Source organism: Oncorhynchus tshawytscha, linkage group LG03 (assembly GCF_018296145.1).
Source record: "Oncorhynchus tshawytscha isolate Ot180627B linkage group LG03, Otsh_v2.0, whole genome shotgun sequence".
Lineage (NCBI taxonomy): Eukaryota > Metazoa > Chordata > Actinopteri > Salmoniformes > Salmonidae > Oncorhynchus > Oncorhynchus tshawytscha.
Genome location: NC_056431.1, coordinates 59,728,257 through 59,751,948, shown reverse-complemented (window position 1 = coordinate 59,751,948; position 23,692 = coordinate 59,728,257). Strand labels below are relative to the sequence as shown.

General features: G+C 42.6%; 1 protein-coding gene across 2 annotated transcripts in view; it reads left to right on the top strand.

Annotated features, from left to right (window-relative positions):
• The first annotated feature begins 474 nt into the window (after positions 1-474).
• The window catches only part of LOC112224427 (ephrin type-A receptor 3-like), a 181,728-nt gene continuing 158,510 nt past the window's right edge, over positions 475-23,692 (top strand). For both annotated transcript variants that reach the window (XM_042319756.1, XM_042319757.1), the window contains exons 1-3: positions 475-700; positions 11,166-11,230; positions 16,913-17,573. In XM_042319756.1, coding sequence (XP_042175690.1) covers positions 598-700; positions 11,166-11,230; positions 16,913-17,573 — 829 coding nt within the window. In that variant the 5' untranslated portion in view covers positions 475-597. The remainder of the gene's footprint in view (positions 701-11,165; positions 11,231-16,912; positions 17,574-23,692) is intronic.

Genomic DNA, 23,692 nt, shown 5'->3' with positions numbered 1-23,692 from the left:
TGCAGGATTGCTGAGGCTAATGCTTGGCGAAGGAATGCTGCAAGACTCCTGGGGCTAATGCTTGGAGAAGGAATGCTGCAGGACTCCTGGGGCTAATGCTTGGAGAAGGAATGCTGCAGGACTCCTGGGGCTAATGCTTGAAGAAGGAATGCTGCAGGACTCCTGGGGCTAATGCTTGGAGAAGGAATGCTGCAGGACTACTAGGGCTAATGCTTGAAGAAGCAATGCTGCAGGACTCCTGGGGCTAATGCTTGGAGAGGGAATGCTGCTGCTTTCTACTTCTGATCATCTGTTGGGAAATTGACCTCTTGTGAACTTGAGCGTCTCTTTGCCAATCGATTTAGCTCTGTAGGACCATGCAGAAAACGAGAGCCCCCGCTCCAGCCAGTCTCCGTTCAGTAGAGTGAGTGAGAGAGTAAGACAGAGAGAGCGCAGACTCCTCCTCATTCTTCCGTGTCAAAGTTGACATCAGCCCCGGAGCCGAGTTGAACGCGAGCCTCTTGTCTGAACCGGAGAGCCAGCTCACATCATTCAGTGGCGCATGCTTTACGGAGTTATGTACCTCGCGTTGTCTTGCCCTCTGAACTGCCTGCCGTCATGGATTGCAAACCGCGCGCGAAACCACTACTACTTTGTATTTTTCTGTTCATCTTGTCGTTTATTTGCCCAGCACTTCTGATCATCCACCCGTCCAATGAAGGTAAGAGTGTGAGAGAGAGGGTCTGACATAAAAAGAGAGAGTAAAGATCCATGTTAGAGAGGGGAGATAGGTTATGCGTTCGCTCCCAGAGAGAGAGAGCGTGGTAGGCTGCAGCGGCTCGTGTTGCAGTCTGGACCCCAGACATTTAAGGTTGTTCTAACAGCACTGATGCTGTGGATGGACGGGACAGCCAGGACATGTCATGATAGACCATTCGATAATGTCCAAAAATTGTCATGGCGGAATTTTAGCACATGTTTAAATGATCGTGTAATTATTTTAACCCTGTCTGTGTTTTGATCCAAGATGGATGTAATGCAATAGAAGGATTGATGCACGGACTCCGTGTGGCGTTTTAAACTCTCATTAAGAGCTTTGGTCCACTGGTAAATCGATGGAAACTGGTATTGGATGGGGGATCACGATAATCAGCTTTAGGTATTTAACAGTGGGGTGTCCGTGCATATATTGGTTGGAATTAACGATTGGTATTCCATCATTATTCTCTAAATAATTATAATAATACATTTTGAAACGTGGATGCGGAAGTGTTCATTAATATGTTTGGTATTATAACTCACAGATCCCCATGTAGGCTATTGTCCCAAGACAACAACACCAAGTAGAAGCAGGCAGTTCAAGCGCTGTAGTGCACACTAAAGAACCAGAGGCAGGCAGTGAACCTCCGCTCCTCTTAACCCAAGCGGATCACACATTAGCCTAAATAGATGTGTATTTAGAAAATGCAGCCTATTCACATGAATTAGTATTCATTCACACGGATAGTTTATTGGATTATATAAATATGCCCCACTTTGTGGAGACGTGCTCGAAGGAACACGCACACTCTCCTGATTGATATCGCATAGCGTGCTGTACGCAAGGACTCTTCCACTCGACATTTCCATCGCTTAACTAATCCATTGGCTACTTTTCCTTGAATAGGCCGCTCTCGACGGGTTGTTTATTATCGCGCCGCCGACGCATGCACTCTCAATGTGTTGTTTATTTTCGCGCCGCACAAACGCATGCACACACATGGTCCAGTTATGAAATGATTGGCCTATAGTTTCAAATGGCAAAGCTCCTCAGGTAATTGCACATTGAGAAATTCCTGTAGCCTACTTGTACGGTCAATAGTGAGACAAAGCCAAATACTAATCAAGAGTGAGCTCAGTAAAATGAAGCTATTTATTGTCATGCTATTATTGACTTGTTTTTACATGGTAATAGGCTTCGCATTAGTTATAGGCATTATAATTCAAATTTGAGAACATGTTATAGAATATATTTCCCTGATGAATTGTAACATAATTGAACTGTAAACATATAGGCCTATAAACAATTTAAGTGGATAAATAGCCTAAGACCTTGAAGGCACACAACTGAAAACATGCGATCGACTAGACAGCATTTCCCCATAGGCCTATTCTTTGTTGCAACAGGGTGGACATATCGTCTACAGCACAAAGCCTATACCATAGGCGACTACAGTATCACTTTTGTGTTTTTCTTGTAGGAAAGGACAACGCTTGAATATAAAAAAATGGCCTGAGAATATGGTATCAAAATGAACAACGAATAACGCTCAAAGGTCAGACAGATTAGGCCTATGGGCCAGCGCGAGAGGTCAAAGTTAAGGCCACATAACACAACTTTGTCTTTGGGCAATACAAATGCCTAGATTTCAATCCACATCATAGCTCTTTAAGCTGATCAATGTATTGTAACGGGAAGGATTTAGTATTGCTACAAACCAGTCATTCCTCCTTGCATGTAAGCTGCTGGGTAGAGGCGCGTATCGTATCGCCTTGTCTCATCTTTAGACATATATATTGTAGTCTAACTCATAGGCTATATAAACGGTTAATAAACCAAGCTTGGAGATTATGAAGTTACTTTTGTTTTTCGATTTGATGTAGGCCTAATTAAGTTTATGGGACTCTGGGCAGCATGTTGGGATTGGCCGGACACAATTTATGTGTTTTGTTTTTAGAAACGTCTGACATTTTGAGGGGATTATTTCAGCTTTGATATTTTCGATTCTACAGCACATGCTTTTTGGCTGCTTTTACTGTTTGACACTTTTATTCACCTCACTACTTCCAGTAGCCCACACAGCTCGATCTCGGCAGGCCAGACGTCGACATACACAGTATAGTCAAGTCAAATATAGGCCTATTCGTTCTATTTTTGTTAGCCTAATTATTGTTTAGGGCTATGTAGGCTATGCACTTATTTATTGGTCATGAAGTTATTATTATCTCCTGTGGTGGTAGAATAATCTAATAACAATGGGCTATATATCCGTTGTTAATTGCCCATTATTTTCGTAGCCTGTAGCTTATTGTTTATAAAAGTCTGCTTTCGTGCAATGTATGGCCACCCGAAACACCCGGTCTGTCTACCAGAGAGTGTCAGTATCGAGCCGTTCTCACCGTGAAGCCTCACACGCTCTAGCCTATCTGTAATAATAGAAGTATCAAAAATACTTCTATCAGAAACAGAAAATGCACACTCTGCGGGGGAAGAGGGAAGAGAGGAATCGTCTCCCTGTTTGATGCTGTTTTTGTGCTCGAGGCACCGTGTCATCGGGGCCCGGTTAAGTCAGAACCCCCTCCCTTCCTATACAGGCTACACTGCATAAGTCCCTTTCATAAAGAAAACTTTTAGCACAAAGCCACATTTTCTCCGTTAATTTTAAAATTCAAAGAACATGGGCCATGGATATCTGGTGTATTTCCTTTTATGAGCGCAGAACAAAAAATGGGGCCTTGGCTATATAAAAGTATCTTATTTGATATGCCTATATAGCTTTTCCCGCAAAATTTAGGTTAAGCTTATAGGCTATGCATCTACAATTGACCCTACGTCGTCCGGGTTAGGGTTTGACCGGTATAGGCCGTCATTGTAAATAAGAATTTGTTCTTAACTGACTTGCCTAGTTAAATAAAATAACGTCCTATTGGAAATATTCACTGCATTTTGTTGCCAAATATCATATCTATCATTTCAGAGCATACAAAGTCGTAAATCGACATTAGTAATACAGTCCAACCACTGTTCAATCCGTAACGCCCTATTTTGGGGCTTAGCGGAACCACGACTCGCATGGCTCATTGGGCTGCATTATATAAAACCCATACCCTAAAATAATAGACTGTGATATAGGATAGCTTTAGGACAACCTGACCGTGCGTGTGTGTGTGTGTGTTTTGTGAATGTTCAGAATAATCTGTGAAGAAGGTGATATAGTCCTGTTGTAAGGCGGGGGAAAATATGGACGTTTTAGAAATGTAAAACTTAACTATTACATGACGACTAGGATTATGTCACCTTTTATGCTTCCTCTCAACATTTAGAGGTTCATTAGGTTAATTATATTAACGATAATTACACAATAATATCAGGCTATTTATCATTATCATTAAATATAGGCCTAAATGATCATGATGATGACAATTCTCTTAATAATTAGCCAACATATATATATATATTTTTTTGCAAACTTCTAGCTACTCTTGTGTTTATTTGATGAAAGAATAAATCTTTCAACAACTTCGGCAAGGTACAGTTTCAACATCACGCACAGGCTTCGCCTTACGCATGATCAGCATTTTAATGTTAAAATAGATTTTAGGGATCTGATGTTTCCCCACCAGGCCTTCAACTTTCTAAATGTTAATTTATTTATTTACTTATGCCTATATTGTTTTTATTGTTTTCGTTTGAATTATCTTATGCCTATTGCAACACTAGACACGTTTAGAAAAGTTGTTCTCAGTACTTCGATGCTATATTTTTCCCCACACCATTATTATTGTTTTATCTGAGGCTGTTTAATCAGGTCCTCGTGAGATCTTCAAAACCCATTGCACTTAAAACCAATTTGAACTGACATAAGAAAAATATATTGCTTTTGCAGATAAATATATTGTTCAAGTTTTAGCAGGATATTGTACTATTTTAAAAGCCATATGAATGCTAGATTGGTAGTGTGCTAGGGCAGAGGCCTACTGCGAGGTCAGACAATTCGGTCATGGACCAAAACATGGTGACGCAATTTTTTCCACCTTCCACATAAGGTAATGGTAGTTTTTCTTAAGAAAAAACAAAAATAAAATCAATCAAAATAAAGAACAACGAATTGTGAAATACCCCTTAACTTGGGCCTGCCTATATAGACCCATAATTCAAATTAAATTATTGGCAGTTCAGAGAAAAAAATGCTGTGAAAATGGTGCGACCTATATAATGAATTGTATCACCATGTCCATATATTCATGTTTTCAATAGGCTATGACTTTGATCAAATGTGTATAGGACCACATGCTATTGGTTAAGGCTAGTAGCAGGACAATGGATAAACTCCCTACCGTAATACAGTTTGTCCCTGTAATCCACAACACAGAGTTATAGCAGTGACTTATTGAATATCTCCTCTCCTATCTGGGCAGGCTACCTGCTATACACACTCATATTTACAGAAGCAAAGAAATGTTTCTGCCATTTAGCAGTGCTTGTCTAAAGCCATAGTCATGGGGGAACTTTGATGACCTTTTCTAAACTGTGTCTCGTATTGCAATTCGTCTACCCCAGGAGTAGAAAGTAATACGGCCACTTTTAGGATTGTTCATTTTTGGGGGATAATTTGGCCAGAATGTATGTGATATTGTAGGCAGGCGTATTGGCTTGATTTGAAGAGGGATTCTTGCACCAACGGATCAGTGTATTTTCTCAGTGTAAGTTATCTTTGAGCAGTGAGTGTGCAGCATAAAATGAGAGAAAGTCTTGGTAGGCCTAAGTGTAGCCTATGTTTGCGGGAGCGCGTGCGTGTGTGAATAGGCGGCAGTGGTGAGTCTGGCTGCGTGACGCGCGGTAGTTTCTCTCCCTGCCAGGGCGCCGGGAGGTGGTGGTATTTTTAGCCGGTGGCAGGGAGGCCTTGCCCGGAGAAGCCGAGGCAGTAGCCCCGCTGGGAGGAGCAGAGGTTTGTGAGCGATGGTACCTTTCAGGGGGTCTGGAAATGTGCTTACACATGCTCCCGCTTTAAAAAAAATAGTGCTCTATCTCTCTCTCTCTCTCTCTCTCTCTCTCTCTCTCTCTCTCTCTCTCTCTCTCTCTCTCTCTGTGTGTGTGTGTGTGTGTGGTATACCTATCTGCTGGATGGGAGGCCTTTAGGTTAGTGGTGCGCGGATCAGCTGTTTGTTCACCCGCATCCGCCCGCAATTGCTAATAAACCATCCGCATCCGCCCGACTATATGTGATAAAGTGAAAATCTGAGGTCCGCAGCCAACCCTTACCCGAAAATATAGAACATACGCTATATGCTATATAGGCTACAGTCAATGACGGCATAACAATTATTTTTTGACAGGGGTGCAGGATTTTTTTTGCCTGATTTTGATATGTTTCTGCTTATAATTTCCGACATTTTGGTAGGCTATTTGTTAGTCAACTTGTCTGTAATTAGATACATGTATCTTCTCTTTTGTCATATGTTGCCCTAGAAGACTAAATACACCTTTACTCAACAGAATAATGGAATAGGTCGATAGAATTAATGTTTCATTCTAGTTGACATCGGTAAAGTTTTTTCTGAGGGAAAAATACAATAACGCAAAAAAAAGGAAAGATTTCATGTGCAAAATGTCCAAATGACATCAGTTTGACCGGTTGTAAGCGACCCAACGTGTTTCTGATAAGATGTCAGTTCGGCTTCGATGCATATTTTAATTTGTTGAAATACTATCAGCTTTCATGATGCTTTTATGATTAAGACCGCACCTCTACAGATGGTATCTAACTGAGCATTTAATTATCTCAAGATGCAGAAAGAAATACTATTTCTCCACTCCTGTTCCCAAGTCCAATTGTTGCATTATTTTGGTGTATAATTTTACTGCAATAAATGCTTAATTCTACAGGAGTTATTATTAAGGCTATGTGAGAGGTTATAGACCTATCGTCAGTGTCCAGATTTCAGTTTCCATTTAACCTATCTAAACAGTAGGCTACAGTTCCTTTGACATACCATAGTCCCATTTGAAGTCCCTTCTTGTGACTGTCGATTTTGCATAGCGCCTCACAAACATCACACATAACATAGCACTGATATTATCATATTTTACCACTTCACCAAATCTTTTGCAAACATTACTTTTCTGGCCCTCCCTTCTCTTTATTTTCAACTCTCCTTTTGCAGCTTTTGTCTTATTTAATGAAATCTACGTACATTTTTTTCTGCTAGCTCCCAAAAGCATTATTTGGCGATTGGCTGTGTAGGCTATTTGGCGAGCTACAGTTAAGCCCTAAAGTATAGGCTTATGCGCTAATACCAGATAGCCTAAAAGAAAAACCTAAACGAAGCCTAAATTGCACGATAATTATACATGCATTACTTTTTTAAAGGTATTGTTGCTCTTTACGCCCTTCAGCCACACAATATTTAATGACCCTAACCTGTCTGCCCCGATATTTATGACCCTGCGGATATAACCGCGGGGACTGTGGGTTATGAGTCAACTTGTAGGTATAGCAGTGTAAAGTGGTGGAAGTGATGTATAGGCGGTGTTTATAGTTTATCCAATATCTCACAATGTATGGGTTTATTAGAGACACTGACTGTGTGTACGTGCGTGTATGCAGCCACGTCACACGTGATACAAGTCAGTATTCGGCTTCCATCCCATGCCTGAGGAAGTCGAGACAGGACAGCGCTCACTGTTGCCTCTGGTGCCAAATGTTGCATGTTCAAATCCAGCCATATAAAGTTGTTTTAAGCCTATCCCAAACCTTAACCCTTATCTTAACCGTTCAGAGTTAATACCTAACCTTAAGATTTTGGAGTTAATCCCTAAATGTAACCTTAAACACTTCAACATTTGACGTTTGGAACAACTTCGAAATTTGATGTTTGAACATCTAATTCTGACGTGAGACTGTGAGCTAGTTGCATGCATGAGCTGTGAGAGGGGAACCAGCAGCAGCATCAGACACAGCGACACTCGGTGTGAATAATTCATGATGGGAGGAGAACATTTCACCCTGAACACACAGTCACAACCAGCAGATGTGCCTGGCTGCAGACAGACTACTGCAGACCCTTACACACATACATAACTGGCAGTCATAACAGGCGTGTTCCCTACATTCTGTGGCAGTCTGGGCAGACTGATTTCTATATCATATTGATGTGTTCCTGCAGACACTGCTCACTGTGCATCCTGTCTGCCTACAACCCTGTGTACACTCTGCTGCAGAGCTGAAATCTTCAATAAAAGCTAATTCTCTACATCAGACGGAACTATTAGGCGAGTGGTGTTACTCTGCCTCTGTCTTTTCCGTATTGACTCACCTGACTGTTCCCATGTTGTTTGCTCCCAGACCAGAGACCAGCAGTAGTCTACTCAGAAGACTGCTATTAATACTGTTCTTTACTGTTAGTTACCATAAAAAGTCTGTGCTTTCTGAAACACACTACGGCCGACTGACTGGGTAGTCACACTGACGAGAGAGTGTCTGTGTGAGTGTTCTGTGTGAGTGTCTGGGCATGTATTTGTGTGTGTGTGTAATGTGTGCATGTGGATCTTTGTGTGAGTGTGTGGGACTTTGGTGGTGATTTCCGGCCCATGCAGCTGGAGAGGCAGCTTCAGATAGAGCCATCTAATTTTCTGCTCTCAAATTCCCTCGCTTGGCTCAATTTGAGATGGGGCCTGGCTCGTTGAGAAATGTAAATTGGAACCAATGGAGCTGGATGCTGCACTGCTATAATCTGACAGCAGCAGATAGCTTTATTAGCTTTAATAGGAGTGTGTGTGTGCGTGCGGACCCTGTTTGGCTAGAATTTAGGTGAGCCTCAATTTTGTTGGCTTCAGTCTGGAATGTGCGAAAATCTTTATTTTCCTCTCCCCTCCTATACTCTCTCTTCTCCACTCCGTACTGTCCTCGATCCTGTGCAAACTGGAAAGGGAGGTAGCAAATCAATATAGAGTTAATACCTAACCTTAAGATACCTAACCAATTGGGAGCATGTTCAGAACTCCTCATAGAGCAGGGAGCATAATCTAGCTTCAGCTGATTTTCTTCTTGAGTGGATGGTTGGGGGCTGGAACAGAATTCTAATTAATTTGTAGACCTCAAGATGCCCAAACAGATATAATGTTTGACTAAAACATAATCATTTCAAACCTTGCTTATATTTGTATACAAACAGATGTGTCTCTCTGTTATGCGCAGGAATACCTGGGAACAGATTTCCAAAATTAGTATAATTTTGAGCAGATTTCCTGGTGTTTTTATGTCCAACAATGTTTGTAAAACATTTTCTGGGGGGCCAAATAAAACCACCTGCGGGCAGCCAGTTGAGGAACCCTGCCATAGAGACTGACACAGATCTTCACTCTCCTTTCAAACACTTGTTAGTCAGGATATCTGATCCCAGCCTCCCTTGAAAACACAGATCTTGAAGGAAGATTGAATCAAGATTAAATGAGCTTTTTCCCTGCTTTGTTGTTGCACCAGCGGCACTGCAGCCCACCAGAGGCCCTGTGTCACAGCTCTTATCATATCATACTGTTCTGTCTTAGTAATTATTAAACTAGTTGTTGGATTCTGGATGCTGATTGGAAGAGCAGCATTCCAAGCCGTGCTGTATTCGCCGACATAGGTCCACCTACACTATATATACAAAAGTTTTGGACACCCCTTCTATTTCAGTCACACCTGTTACTGACAGGTGTATAAAGTCGAGCATATAGCCATGCAATCTCCATAGACAAACACTGGCATTAGAATGTTCCTTACTGAAGAGCTCAGTGACTTTCAACATGGCACCGTCATAGGATGCCACTTTTCCAACAAGTCAGTTTGTCATATTTCTGCCCTTCTAGAGCTGCCCTGGTCAACCGTAAGTGCTGTTATTGTGAAGTGGAAATGTTTAGGAGCAACAATGGCTGAAATGCGAAGTGGTAGGTCACACAAGCTCACAGAACGGGACTGACGAGTGCTGAAGCGCATAAAAATCATATGTCCTCGGTTGCAACAATCACTACCGTCAAACACGACAGAGGAATCTGTGTTTGACGGATGCCAGGAGAACACTACCTGCCCCAATGCATAGTGCCAACTGTAAAGTTGAGCTCCTGAGTGGGTCCTGAGTAAAAACAAATATACATAAAGATAACACACACAAAAATAAAGTTTGGTGGAGGAGGAATAATTCTCGGTCTGTTTTTCATGGTTCAGGCTAGGCCCCTTAGTTCCAGTGAAGTGAAATCTTAATGCTACAGCATACAATGACTTTCTAGACAATTCTGTGCTTCCATCTTTGTGGCAACAGTTTGGGGGAGGCCCTTTCCTGTTTCAGCATGACAATGCCCCCATGCACAAAGTGAGGTCCATACGGAAATGGTTTGTCAAGATCGTTGTGGAAGAGCTTGACTGGCTTGTACATAGTCCTGACCTCAACCCAATGGAACACCTTTGGGATGAAGTGGAACGCTGAAAGCGAGCCAGGCCTAATCGGCCAACATCAGTGCCGACCTCACTAATGCTCTTGTGGCTGAATGGAAGCAAGTCCCCGCAACAATGTTCCAACATCTAGTGGACTCTCCTTCCCAGAAGAGTGGAGGCTGTTACAGCAGCTAAGGGGGGACCAACTCCATATTAATGCCCATGATATTTGAATGAGATGTTTGTCGAGCAGGTGTCCACACACTTTTGGTCATGTAGTGTATGTCTGATAACACTCACACCATTCAGATCACACAATCTAACCATAGCTCTCGATGTCCGTTAGACAAAAGTTTAAATTAATTAACAACTAAAGAATTCATTGAAAGCTAAAATTTGTGAAATAATATAATAATTTCCATATTTACAGTGTAGTAATGAATGTTGTACATATGTCCAGTCAGAGCCCATGATTTATCTGAAAACCTGAAAACCATCTGAAAGATGCCATTGTAAAGCTTAGGACATGAGAGTTACAGGTTGACAGGGATTGTAGATCCAAAGATTGGTAACAGCATATGTGGTTTCCTGACCCTACAGTACATGTGTATCAGTACTATACAACTCAGAGGAGGGACAGTTCACACAGCTGTAGCAGTGACTCAACAGCCTTCCAGGTCGCCACAGACCAGAACATCTCTTGATTTGGAGGACAGTGCAGCAGGCTGTCTCTGTTTTGGTTAGCTCTAGGAAGTCCTCAAAGGGAAACAGGCCTGGTGTGTGTGTCTATGTGTTCTAAGGAGTCCTGAAAATTGAGCAGCTGGGTAAATACTATCCTGGTAATGGCTCTTGACTGGAGGTCCCAAGGCCAGGTTTAGTGAGAAAGGAGGATGAGGCTAATTAGTCATCAGAAGGATAGCGATTCAAAATGTCCACAGTGGTGCCAGGACTACCTGCTTTCCCATAGTCACTTCCCGACACCCATCCCTGTTGTTATTCTCCTCCTCTCTACAGTGAACCTGTTGGACTCCAAAGCCAGCCAGGGGGAGCTGGGATGGATCTCCTACCCATCACATGGGGTGAGTAGTAGATACATGTCTCATGGTTTACACACGTCTTTACATTCTATCCTGTCTGTCAGCATTCTGTCCGTAGATTTGTAGGTTTTAATGGTGCTAAGGACATTTCGAACAAACAATACAAGCTCATCTTATTTTCTGTAATCCTATGAGCTAAATCAAGTGGGATTAACCTATCCATAGGCTAAGTATGTGATGGGCTAAGTATGTGATGGGCTAAGTATGTGATGGGCTAAGTATGGGATGGGCTAAGTATGTGATGGGCTAAGTATGTGTGGGCTAAGTATGTGATGGGCTAAGTATGTGATGGGCTAAGTATGTGATGGACTAAGTATGTGATGGGCTAAGTATGTGATGGGCTAAGTATGTGATGGGCTAAGTATGTGATGGGCTAAGTATGTGTGGGCTAAGTATGTGATGGGCTAAGTATGTGATGGGCTCACCATATGCGTGGGTGGGGAGACAGATTGTGTTTATTTGTCTTGTTAAAGAGAAGGAGGATCAGCTTGTAATATGGTTAAATATGTATATATAACATATATGTTATACAAAGATCAAACCTTACTAACCTAGTATTACAACACAGAGATCAAACCTTACTAACCTAGTATTACAACACAGAGATCAAACCTTACTCACCTAGTATTACAACACAGAGATCAAACCTTACTAACCTAGTATTACAACACAGAGATCAAACCTTACTAACCTAGTATTACAACACAGAGATCAAACCTTACTAACCTAGTATTACAACACAAAGATCAAACCTTACTAACCTAGTATTACAACACAGAGATCAAACCTTACTAACCTAGTATTACAACACAGAGATCAAACCTTACTCACCTAGTATTACAACACAGAGATCAAACCTTACTAACCTAGTATTACAACACAGAGATCAAACCTTACTAACCTAGTATTACAACACAGAGATCAAACCTTACTAACCTAGTATTACAACACAGAGATCAAACCTTACTAACCTAGTATTACAACACAGAGATCAAACCTTACTCACCTAGTATTACAACACAGAGATCAAACCTTACTAACCTAGTATTACAACACAGAGATCAAACCTTACTAACCTAGTATTACAACACAGAGATCAAACCTTACTAACCTAGTATTACAAAACAGACATCAAACCTTACTAACCTAGTATTACAACACAGAGATCAAACCTTACTAACCTAGTATTACAACACAGAGATCAAACCTTACTAACCTAGTATTACATCACAGAGATCAAACCTTACTAACCTAGTATTACAACACAGAGATCAAACCTTACTAACCTAGTATTACAACACAGAGATCAAACCTTACTAACCTAGTATTACAACACAGAGATCAAACCTTACTAACCTAGTATTACAACACAGAGATCAAACCTTACTAACCTAGTATTACAACACAGAGATCAAACCTTACTAACCTAGTATTACAACACAGAGATCAAACCTTACTAACCTAGTATTACAACACAGAGATCAAACATTAGTAACTCAGTAGTACAACAACACAATCAAAACACAAAACTGCATGACTTCCTTCCCTTCCCTATTCTACCTACTTCCTCCTGTGTCTCTACCAATGCCACGGTCTAAGTCTGCGTATGTGTGTGTGTGTGGTTCTGTGTGTTGGTCTACTGTGTTTATTTGTCTACCCGTTACCGTACTGGCCTCGTGGGCTGCAGCAGCCAATTTCTCCTCTGAACTTTATTAAGTGTTGGCTGGCTGGAGCTGAAGGTAATCCTTTCATTTGTTCTATAGAGCTGCCAGCCCTGGTTTCCACTAGCTATATATTAACTACCGGCACTAGAAAACCTAGAGGTTATTTTGTAAGGTTGAACCAAACACACTTACAGAACACTGACTTTTAATGTTTCCTGCTTATTTTGGACTGGGTTTGAGGCCAGGTTTGGGTAATTGACATAACCTTTGAGAGTGGGAATTCCTCTATGTAAAGTTGAAAGATTCAGAACAGATTGAAAATACAGTGAGTGGGTTGAACTAAGGTACGGTACGTAGATACACTACTGAATAACCCTGCAGAAACCACTGCCTGCTGTGGTCTTGAACGGTGAGAGAGAGGGGGATGAAGAGAAAGAGAGGGGGAAGGAGAGTGTGCTGGATGAAGAGGAAGGTGGAGAGAGAGCGCTGAATGAAGAGAGAGGGGGAGAGAGAGAGTGCTGATGATCAAGTCCTCAAGGTGAATCATGGGTAATTACTCATGTCGTTGGCTGACGGCGGCTGATAAGCATTCTGTCCTGAGAGCCAGTCCCTCTGAAATGATTTCTCAAAATGTGGTGGCATGGGGCCACACACACACACACACACACACACACACACACACACACACACACACACACACACACACACAATACATATTGACGGTGACAGATGGGCCCCTGGTCTGTAAGCAAAGTGCTACCTGGTGTTACGGCACAAAATGCTCCGGTGTTACAGCACAAACAGCACCCCAACCCCACTGTGCACCCTAGCCTCATTCTAATTCAGCCACAGCCCTGGGGTGTGTGTCACGATCACTCTGGTGTCGATTAGGAGTTCTTGATGACTCATTGTAGATTAAGATGTGGACGACCTCATCATCATGGTGCCCTCAGCAGGCCTATGTTTCACATCTTTGGAAGGAGAAATCCCAAACAATTTACCCCCACCAATTTACAGATATATTCCACATTGTCTGAGGAACCAGAGGAGGAACTCATCTCCCACTGAATATCATGTCTGGTCTAATGAGAAACTATATATGGTGCTGGGAGCCTGAGGTCTGGGCAAAGACATGTACACACTATGCTCTCTTGGCATCGTCTCATCCAATCCCAGAGAGACACACTACATTACTGCTCTCCAGTCCAGAGCCTAATGGCACAGCTCTTTTGGCCAGAGTCCACTACTCCTCAGTCTCCATGTATTGTAATACCCAAACTCATTTAGTCACCATAGCACCATATTCCCCCAAATACAAACTGACTGACTGACTGACTGACTGAGTGAGTGAGTGAGAGGCCCCAGCTGCACTGGGAGAGAAGAGAAAAGCCTGTCCATAAACGAGAGATTAGCACATGGTGAGGCCTGGAGAGGGCCTGCTATAGAGGGGGACTGTAGGAGGGAGTAAAGGGGGGTGGGGTGGTGGGTGGTGGTAGGTAGTGTTATGGTTTTTCTCTGGTCCAAACTGTGATGAAAGTCTTCTGAGTTCTGTCATGGTGACCCAGATCAGGAAACTAAAGCTGCTCTGCACTTGGTTCTCTGGTTACTACCACACTGTGGGAATGGAGAGAATTAAGAGTGAAAAATAAAGAAAGAAATGACTTGTCTCAATCAAGCAGCTGAACCGGACTCCTTATTGGACATTAGTCAGATCAATGAAGCTTCAGGTTTCACCACTGTCCTTCTCTGTTGGGTCACAGCCATCCATATCAGGAGTCCGGCTCCATTACATTTCTAAACCCTGAATACATTGATTCAAACTGTAAATAATATCCATTGTTTCAATTTTATGTTCAGAAAATACCTTAGATGGTTGAAAACAAGGAAACAACTCAATTAAATGTGTCATTGGACTGAAGCTGTGTCCCTCAGGCCTTTGAAGTGGCCTGGGAAGCCCGCTTCTTGGTCAGAGTGTCTGATCATTAGGTGGACCCCCGTGACCTGGGGACAGGGGTCAGAGTTCAGGGGTAGGGTCTGAATGTTGTTTTATATCAATTAGTGTGAGAGAGTTGTCCTGACATATAGAAAAGTGGTGTTGCTAGTTTTAGACCCCTACTACTGCCTAACACTGTCACTCTGTCACTTTCTCTCTCTGTGTGTGTTTCTCTCTGGAGCACACATACTCTTTCTCTCTGACCTTTTGTCTCTCTTTCCCTCCTCCCACTCTCTCCCTTTAATAATGGAAACCTAGTAACTGTAATTCTGACCTCACAGGCATTTCAATTAAGAGGACGAGTATGGAAACTGAGAAACTTGTGTGTGAGAGTGGATACACTTGTACGTGTGTGTGTGTGTGTTGTGAGTGTGTGTCTGTGAAGGCTAAATCACAGGGGTCATGTATATGATACTACCACAGGGCTGTAGAAATGTCAGTCTTTTCTAACTAATGTAATTCCACTGTAACGTGATCAGGAGAAGGATTATAAGGTTATTACATATCTCCCTCTCTGAAACACCAGCTCTCCTCTCTCACTACCCCGCTGCCAGAGACTCAGCTAGCTGGCAGCTTGTGTGTGTGTGTGAGCATGCTTGTTGGCCTGCCTTCATAGCCAGTGCACACTGGGGAGTCGTGTTAGGGCTTTGCCAACTGCTGGTTCAACTGTTTCATTTCTCTCTCTCCTCTTTCCCCCTTTCTCTAACCCCCTCTCTCTATCCCCCTTTCTCTAACCCCCTCTCTCTATCCCCTCTCCCCTCCTTGTTGGTGTCAGTGCTGTAAAGAGATAGTTATACAAGCCCAATGTCATCATCACAACTAGAGAGGATCGAGAGGCTGTACAGTTGAGAGATGACGTCTCTCATGTCAAAGACATGCAGAAAGAGAGGGAGAAAGTAAAGAGGAGAAAGGAATAATGGAAAGGAGCGAGGGAAGGGTGAAGTTTGTCATAATGATGTCATGTATGGCAGGGGATGGTCTGCACATCGTAGAACAACTTTCATTTGTTTTGGCAGCAGTGGTTTAAAGCACAGTAATTCTCTGGAATGGGATGGTACACACGCACGCACGCACGCACACACACACACACACACACACACACTGCATATCTCAGTTACTCTGAGCTCACACCTGGGTTTCATTTCTAACCTCTGCTTCCACTGCCCCTCTCTAACCGCACTGGCAAGCCTGTGTGTGTGGGGGATCCTCTTCCAGTGTTTGTGGATCACAGAGAACTTATACAAAGACAGCATTAGTGGAAAGAGCCAGCACTAACAATTACATTTGATATATTTCAATGTGTATCATATCGTTTTCCATGAAGACACATGAACTCGTAATAGTATAAACCCTGTTCCCTAGATCCAACAGTCATCTCCTTTCAAAGTGAGAGAGAGAGAGAGAGGTTTGTTCGTACCCTTGTTCGTAACCTTGTTCGTACCCTTGCTAAAAGTCTGTGGAAGGATGACAAAGAATCCACTCTAATGCTGGAAAGAGACTTCCATATGTAGAAGATGTGTGTGAGAAGAATACCTGGCTTCAACAGCTGCAATCAGAGAGAGAGAGAGGGAGTGCGGAGAAAGGATGATGTTGACAGAGCAAGAGAAATGGGGGATGGTTAAAATAAGAGAAATTATGAATGCTGTTGGTTGCCAAGTAAATCACTATTATTGTAATAGAAAACACACTGTTCATCATTAAAATGAATTCCACTTACCCAGAGCAGACCTCTGTGTGTAGGAGAGACTCATTCATTCAGCTATTCATGACTGATGGAGAATAATGTCATTTAAAGCCATGCAATTTAATAAGTGTCACTTTAGCCACAATAATAACCATTGTTCAAGTGTTTCCCTATTCATCACATCTTTGATTCAAAGTTTAACCTCTGGGAGACTAAACTACATGATGTATGAGTATCCTGGTGTGTTTAGAATAAAGAATTGGAATGACATTCTATCTCTCTCCTCCTTTCTGTCCTCCCTCTCTCCATCTCTCTCTTCTCAGTGGGAGGAGATCAGCGGAGTTGACGAGCACTACACTCCCATCAGGACCTTCCAGGTGTGTAACGTGATGGAGTACAGTCAGAACAACTGGCTGAGGACCAACTGGATCCCCCGCCAGTCGGCCAAGAAGATCTACGTGGAGCTAAAGTTCACCCTGAGAGACTGTAACTCCATCCCCCTGGTCCTGGGGACCTGCAAGGAGACCTTCAACCTGCTGTACCTGGAGACGGATGAGGACCAGGGCAGCCGCTTCAGAGAACACCAGTTCTCCAAGATCGACACCATCGCTGCAGACGAGAGCTTCACTCAAATGGACCTGGGGGACCGCATTCTGAAGCTCAACACGGAGGTCCGGGAGGTGGGGCCTGTTACCAAGAAGGGCTTCTACCTGGCGTTCCAGGACGTGGGGGCGTGTGTGGCCCTGGTGTCAGTCAGGGTGTACTTTAAGATGTGCCCGTTCATCGTTAGGAACCTGGCCTCATTCCCTGACACGGTGCCCATGGACTCTCATTCATTGGTGGAGGTGAAGGGCTCGTGTGTCAATCACTCAAAGGAGCAGGAGCCACCACGTATGTACTGTAGCACAGAGGGAGAGTGGCTAGTGCCCATAGGGAAGTGTCTGTGTAACGTCGGCTATGAGGAGAGAGGGAGCTCCTGCCAAGGTAAGACAGTCATACTACTCCCTGTACTTATTTTTATTTATTTCTCTATTTATTTATTTATTTTGCCCTCTGGTTTCTTCTCCCCCTCTCTCCCCCTTTTTTTATTTCTTATTTTATCTCCCTTTCACCTCCCTACCTCTCCATCGCTGAAATATACATTCCTAGTCGATACTCAACATTGGCTCTGAGTGTACACAGTACCTTGTAACGTTTTGAAAGCACGGTTTCAGCTGTGGTAAAGTTCTGATCTATTACACAGATACACACACCTCATATCTGTCGGCCATCTCTGGCCTTTGCTCTAACCACTAGAAACCCAGTATGTGTGTGTATGAGGGTTGGGTGAGAAGTTCTGTGTGTATGGTAGAGGGCCCAGCTTACAGTAGTTATATCTGTGAGCTCCTCCTCTCTCACCTCATCAGGATGGAGGAAGGACCAGTTCTCTGTGTGTATGTCTGCTGTTGGAGGCCATGGAGAGAGGGGGATATCAGAGGAAAGGGTGTGTGCTGCTGAGGGCTGGGACATGATAGGGATCTGGGCTGGTGTTTTGGGTGTTTTGACATGGGCGGAGGGCTGGGAAATAGGCCTGGACAAGATTATGTTATATGATATTGTGTGTGCAAAGATATGGTGATATGATGAGATGGTGTGTGTAAGGGGAACTTTTGGTTCCAATGGGAGCACTGTGCCCAGAGAAATTACTACAGCTCAGAAAGTCAAGAGACCATCTACTCCTCTTCTCTCTTTTCAGATGGGAATGTTTTCTGTGTTGATCGCTGTGTGAAGATATTGAACCACTCTCTGTGCATTCACTATTCTATGGATGAGTGAGTGGAAGGATGAATGAGTCATGTTGAATTAAAAATCAAAGGTAATCTCCCAGGTCAAGTTCTGGTTTCAAGGGTAAGAAAGAGAGAAGACCCTTTCCTTCCTGTCAAGTGAAAGAAAGAGACAAATGGTAGTGTGAGGCAACTTTTCCTCCTCACTCGGTCTCTGGGTCTCTTGGTGTCTCTGTCACGCTTTCTCTCTGTCTCTGTCTCTCTCTCTCTCTGTGTCTCTCTCTGTGTCTCTCTCTCTCTCTGTGTCTCTCTCTGTCTCTCTCTCTGTGTCTCTCTCTGTCTCTCTCTCCTGTCAGTGTGAGTAGTGTGAATGTTTGGGTGTATTTGACAATCTCTTATTAGTTTCACTGACGGCTAATGGAGTCTAATAAGGGCTTATGTTACACCGGTTATGACAGCTGCACTGTGACTCACACACACACACACACACACACACACACACACACAGACACACACACACACACACACACACACACACACACACACACACACACACACACACACACACACACACACACCCCCGTGTACAGCGACAGCGAGGGGCCCAGTGCGCAGCTCGGCCCCCAGTGTTAACAGACAGATGAGTGTTGAGGGGCGTGCGGTGGGTGGCTGAGTGGCTACGCTAACACCGGGATGTGTTTAGGTTTCCAGAACTACTTCTCCTATCTGTGTGTGTTTTTGTAACTCTGAGTCAGATTTAGAGAAAGGCTTTACTTCACTGAATATTTCATGGAGTGTGTTTTCTTTGAGAAGTGACGCAGCATTTTCTATTTGTCTTTGCACGGTGTGTGTGTGTGTGTTTGTACTGCGTGCCTGTGTATGTTTGTATTTATATTTTATACTTTTTTTGTTGGTCGGTCTATGTTTGTATAGGCCTCAAAGAGTACTTTATTTGTTTATTAGGATCCCCATTAGCTTTTGCAGAAGCAGCAGCTACTCTTCCTGGGGTCCACAATTAAACACAGAACATGACAAGTAACAAAACACTGATACATTGATAGACAAGGACAGTCACAGAAATGTAAAATACATGATATACAAACAATGTAACAAAAAAAATACAAAAAATACAATACAAAAATAATGTGTGTGTCTGTGTCATAGTCCCTGCCGTTCGATGAGTTGTTTTTAAAGGTGATTTAGCTGTTTGCTTGGGTAATTGGAGATGTCCATGAGATCATTGCTCTGTATAAAACTGTGCATTTCCGTGAATTAGTTTCGGACTTGGGTACTGTGAAGAGACCCCTGGTGGCATGTCTTGTGGGGTATGTATAGGTGTTTGAAGAGACCCCTGGTGGCATGTCTTATGGGGTATGTATAGGTGTCTGAAGAGACCCCTGGTGGCATGTCTTGTGGGGTATGTATGGGTGTCTGAAGAGACCCTTGGTGGCATGTCTTATGGGGTATGTATAGGTGTCTGAAGAGACCCCTGGTGGCATGTCTTGTGGGGTATGTATGGGTGTCTGAAGAGACCCTTGGTGGCATGTCTTGTGGGATATGTATAGGTGTCTGAAGAGACCCCTGGTGGCATGTCTTGTGGGGTATGTATAGGTGTCTGAAGAGACCCCTGGTGGCATGTCTTGTGGGGTATATATGGGTGTCTGAGTTTAGTGTTCTTTGATTATGCAGACACTAATTTTTGTCACAATAATATGTATCATACAAACTAGGAGAAGCAGTTAATCTCTTGTCAATCCTCAACCAGGAAAGACGGGCATGCATGTTGTTGATGTTAGTTCGGCATGTGCAGTTAAAGGCATGCTGCTCTGTTTTGAGACAGCTGCAGCTTTGCACGGTCTTTCTTTGCTGCCCTTGTGTCATGCCCTGACCATAGTAAGCTGTTTATTCTCTGTGTTGGTTGGGGCGTGATAGTGACTAGGGTGGGTCATCTAGGTTTTTGTATGTCTATCTTGGCCTGATATGGTTCCCAATCAGAGACAGCTGTTTATCGTTGTCTCTGATTGGGGATCATATTTAGGTAGCCATTTCCTCATGTGTTTGTGGGATCTTGTCTACGGATAGTTGCCTGTGTGCACCAGTAGCTTCACGTTTCGTTTATGCGTTCTTGTTTTGTTCGTGAGTTTCTGTTTATTAAAAATATGTGGAACTCTGCTCACGCTGCACATTGGTCTACTCATTACAACGAGCGTGACACCTTGGCCATATTACCAGACAGTAATCAAGATGGGACAAGACCAGTGCCTGAACAACTAGTACAGTTGATTTTTGTGTCATCGTTTTAGAACAGACATACCCCTCCCCATCTTCACAACAACTTTGTCAATATGACTTGCTGATGACACTTGACCATCCAATGTCATACCTAGGTTTAGATGTATTTAAGACCAGTTTATTATGAATCATCCATTCTGATACTGACTGTAACTCATTATTTCTCATTTCAGTGAACTCACTGGCTTTGGGTGCTGACATGTAGTCCACATGCATAGTCATTCTAGCTTCATGTAAGACCAGTGACAAATTATTTGTACAAAATAGAGAAGAGTAACACCCAAGGTCTGAGGGACACAGCAATGTACATATCTGCTGTTAGGGAAGCTTCCATTGAAGAACACTCTCTGCGTTCTATTGGATAAATAACTCTCCAACCAGGTGTTAGCAGGTGAAGTAAAGCCATAGCAAGTGAGTTTCTTCAATAACAATTTATGATCAATAACATCAAAAGCGGCACTAAAATCTAACAATACAGCTACAAATATCATATGATGCATTTATTTTAACCAATCATCAGTTCACACTGCTATGCTTTATCTTGGCCAGGTCGCAGTTGCAAATGAGAACTTGTTCTCAACTAGCTTACCTGGTTAAATAAAGGTGAAATAAAATTTAAAAATCTGAGTCAGTGTTGTACAAGTTGAGTTCCCTTCTCTATATGCATGCTGAAAGTAATTAGTTAACTTGTTCTCTGAAAAATAGCATTGTATTTGGTCAAGCACAATCCTATCTATCAGTTTACTGAAAACAAGTAGCAAACTGATTGGGCAGCTGTTAGAGCAAAGGGTGCTTTACTATTTTTAGGCAGTGGAATTACTTTAGCTTCCTTCGACGACTGTGGACACACACCCATTTAGGCTTTGGTCAAAGATATAGCAAATAGGGGTGGCAATACAGTCTGCTACTGTTCTCAATAGTTTCCCATCAAGGTTGTCTATACCTGGTGGCTTATCATTATTGATGGATAACAATGGTTTTTCCACCACTCCCACACTAACTTGACCAAATTCAAAACAGCAATTATTCTCTTTCATTATTAGATCTTTTATACAAAAATATGATGGGTCATTGTTCAATGTTGACATTTCACTTCTGAGTTCTTCCACTTTACTAGTGAAATAGTCATTGAAAGGATTGGCCATATAGAAAGGTTTGATTATACATGACCCATCAACTTCAATGAATGATGGAGATGAATTGGGTTTTCTGCCCATGATATCATTTCAATTACCCCCAAATTTTTCCATGATGTTTTATGTCATTTGTCTTTGTTTGGTAATATCATTTATTCTTCTTTCTGTTCAGTCTAGTCGCAACATTTCTCAATTTAAAGTATGTCAACCAATCAGCCGAGAACCCTGGCTTGTTAACCACCTCCACTGCATTATTTCTTTGAACCATAACATTTTTCAATTAATTATCAAACCAGGGGGCTCTAATGGTTCTCACAGTTGCATGCTTGTCAATCATTTGTATGAATAATTGTACAAATACTTCCGGTACTGCATCTGGATTCACTTCCTCATGCACATCAGACCAACATACATTTTTTACATCTTCAACAAAAAAATCCTGAGAAAAATTTTGTATGATCTCTTATAAATGACTTTCAACCTTTAGGCACTTTGGCTTTCCTTGTTGTTGCCACAATGTTATGGTGACTCACTATAAGCTCTGCAGCATTAGTGAATATATGATCAATACAAAATGTGTGTGTAATATGGGGCTGAAGCTACTGGCCCTGAGGCTTGGTTCTCTCATTCCTCCCAGGCTTTTGGGAAGGAGGGTGGACAATGAGCCTGTCATAGTGGATATAAGCAATGTTCCCATACTCTCTAGCAGCTTTCATAGCTGGGTTAAGTTATTTCCGCCTCTGGCGCACAGACTCAGAGAAGTCCTCATTGTGGAATATATTGGTTCCTCTCAAGTTCTTGGCTCTCGCCAGAACAGCCATTCTGTCCTTAAACCTCAGGAACTTGACCACTATAGGCCTGGGTCTGTCTCCTGGGCTGGTTACAGTTTTTTTCAGACTTGTGGGCGTGCTGTTATTCTTCCTGGACTGTCCCTCTAGTCTGTTTTGCCAGTCATTGTTAATAATGATTCACAGACAGTGCTGTCATCATCTCGAGAGGACTTACAGTTTATAGTCATATTCAGGACATCCACATCTCCTTGGGAGAACTGCAGACCATTCTTTTATTAGTTGAGTCCATCAGTATTTGGACAAAGCTCCGGAAGCTATTTTCCTGTTGTAACAACTGCTTGTAGAACCCTTTTTGTTTATTTAAAAGATCCTTCACCTGTAATAGAGAAACACTGTCCTCTCCATGACTCCCACCTTTGGTTTTGGATGCCATGGTAGCAACGTAGGCTAACGCTGGTAGTCCACGCAGTTCCAGACATGGCAACATTTAGCAGGGATTTAGACAGAAACAAGCCTTTGACAATCCGCTGTCCCAGTCCACAAGTGATAACCACTTTGCTCTTCAAACTTTTAGTTGTCCCTAGACAGATATAGCTGTCCCAGCAACCGATGCTAACCGTATCGTGGGATCCAAATTAAAAAGGTACAATAGAACACTTCCAAAACAACAAACCGAGCTATACCTCATTCCGTGTTCAACACATAACGATGTTCTGTACCGAATGGTCTGTACCAGAGTATGTGGGGTGTTGTATTTACCTGCCATGCTTATCCGGTGCTATAGCTCTGTGTGTTTGTTCAGAGATTTGTGTAAAGCTGAGGAATTGTTTTCATAGTGAGGTTTAAAAATAAATAAGAGTTTAGTTCCGACTACAAGGGCTTTAGCATGCTGCAGCCTGGTGTGTATTTGTGTGTGTGTGTGTGTGTTTTTGTGTCTGTGTGTGTGTGTGTGTGTGTGTGTGTGTGTGTGTGTGTGTGTGTGTGTGTTTGTGTCTGTGTGTGTGTGTGCACAACAAGTTATCAGTCTGACTTCATGTCCCGACGTCCTTGGACAAACGTCTATTTTTGACGAGTAAACTGACTTAATCTGCCGACATTCGGTGACAAATGTGTTACATTTA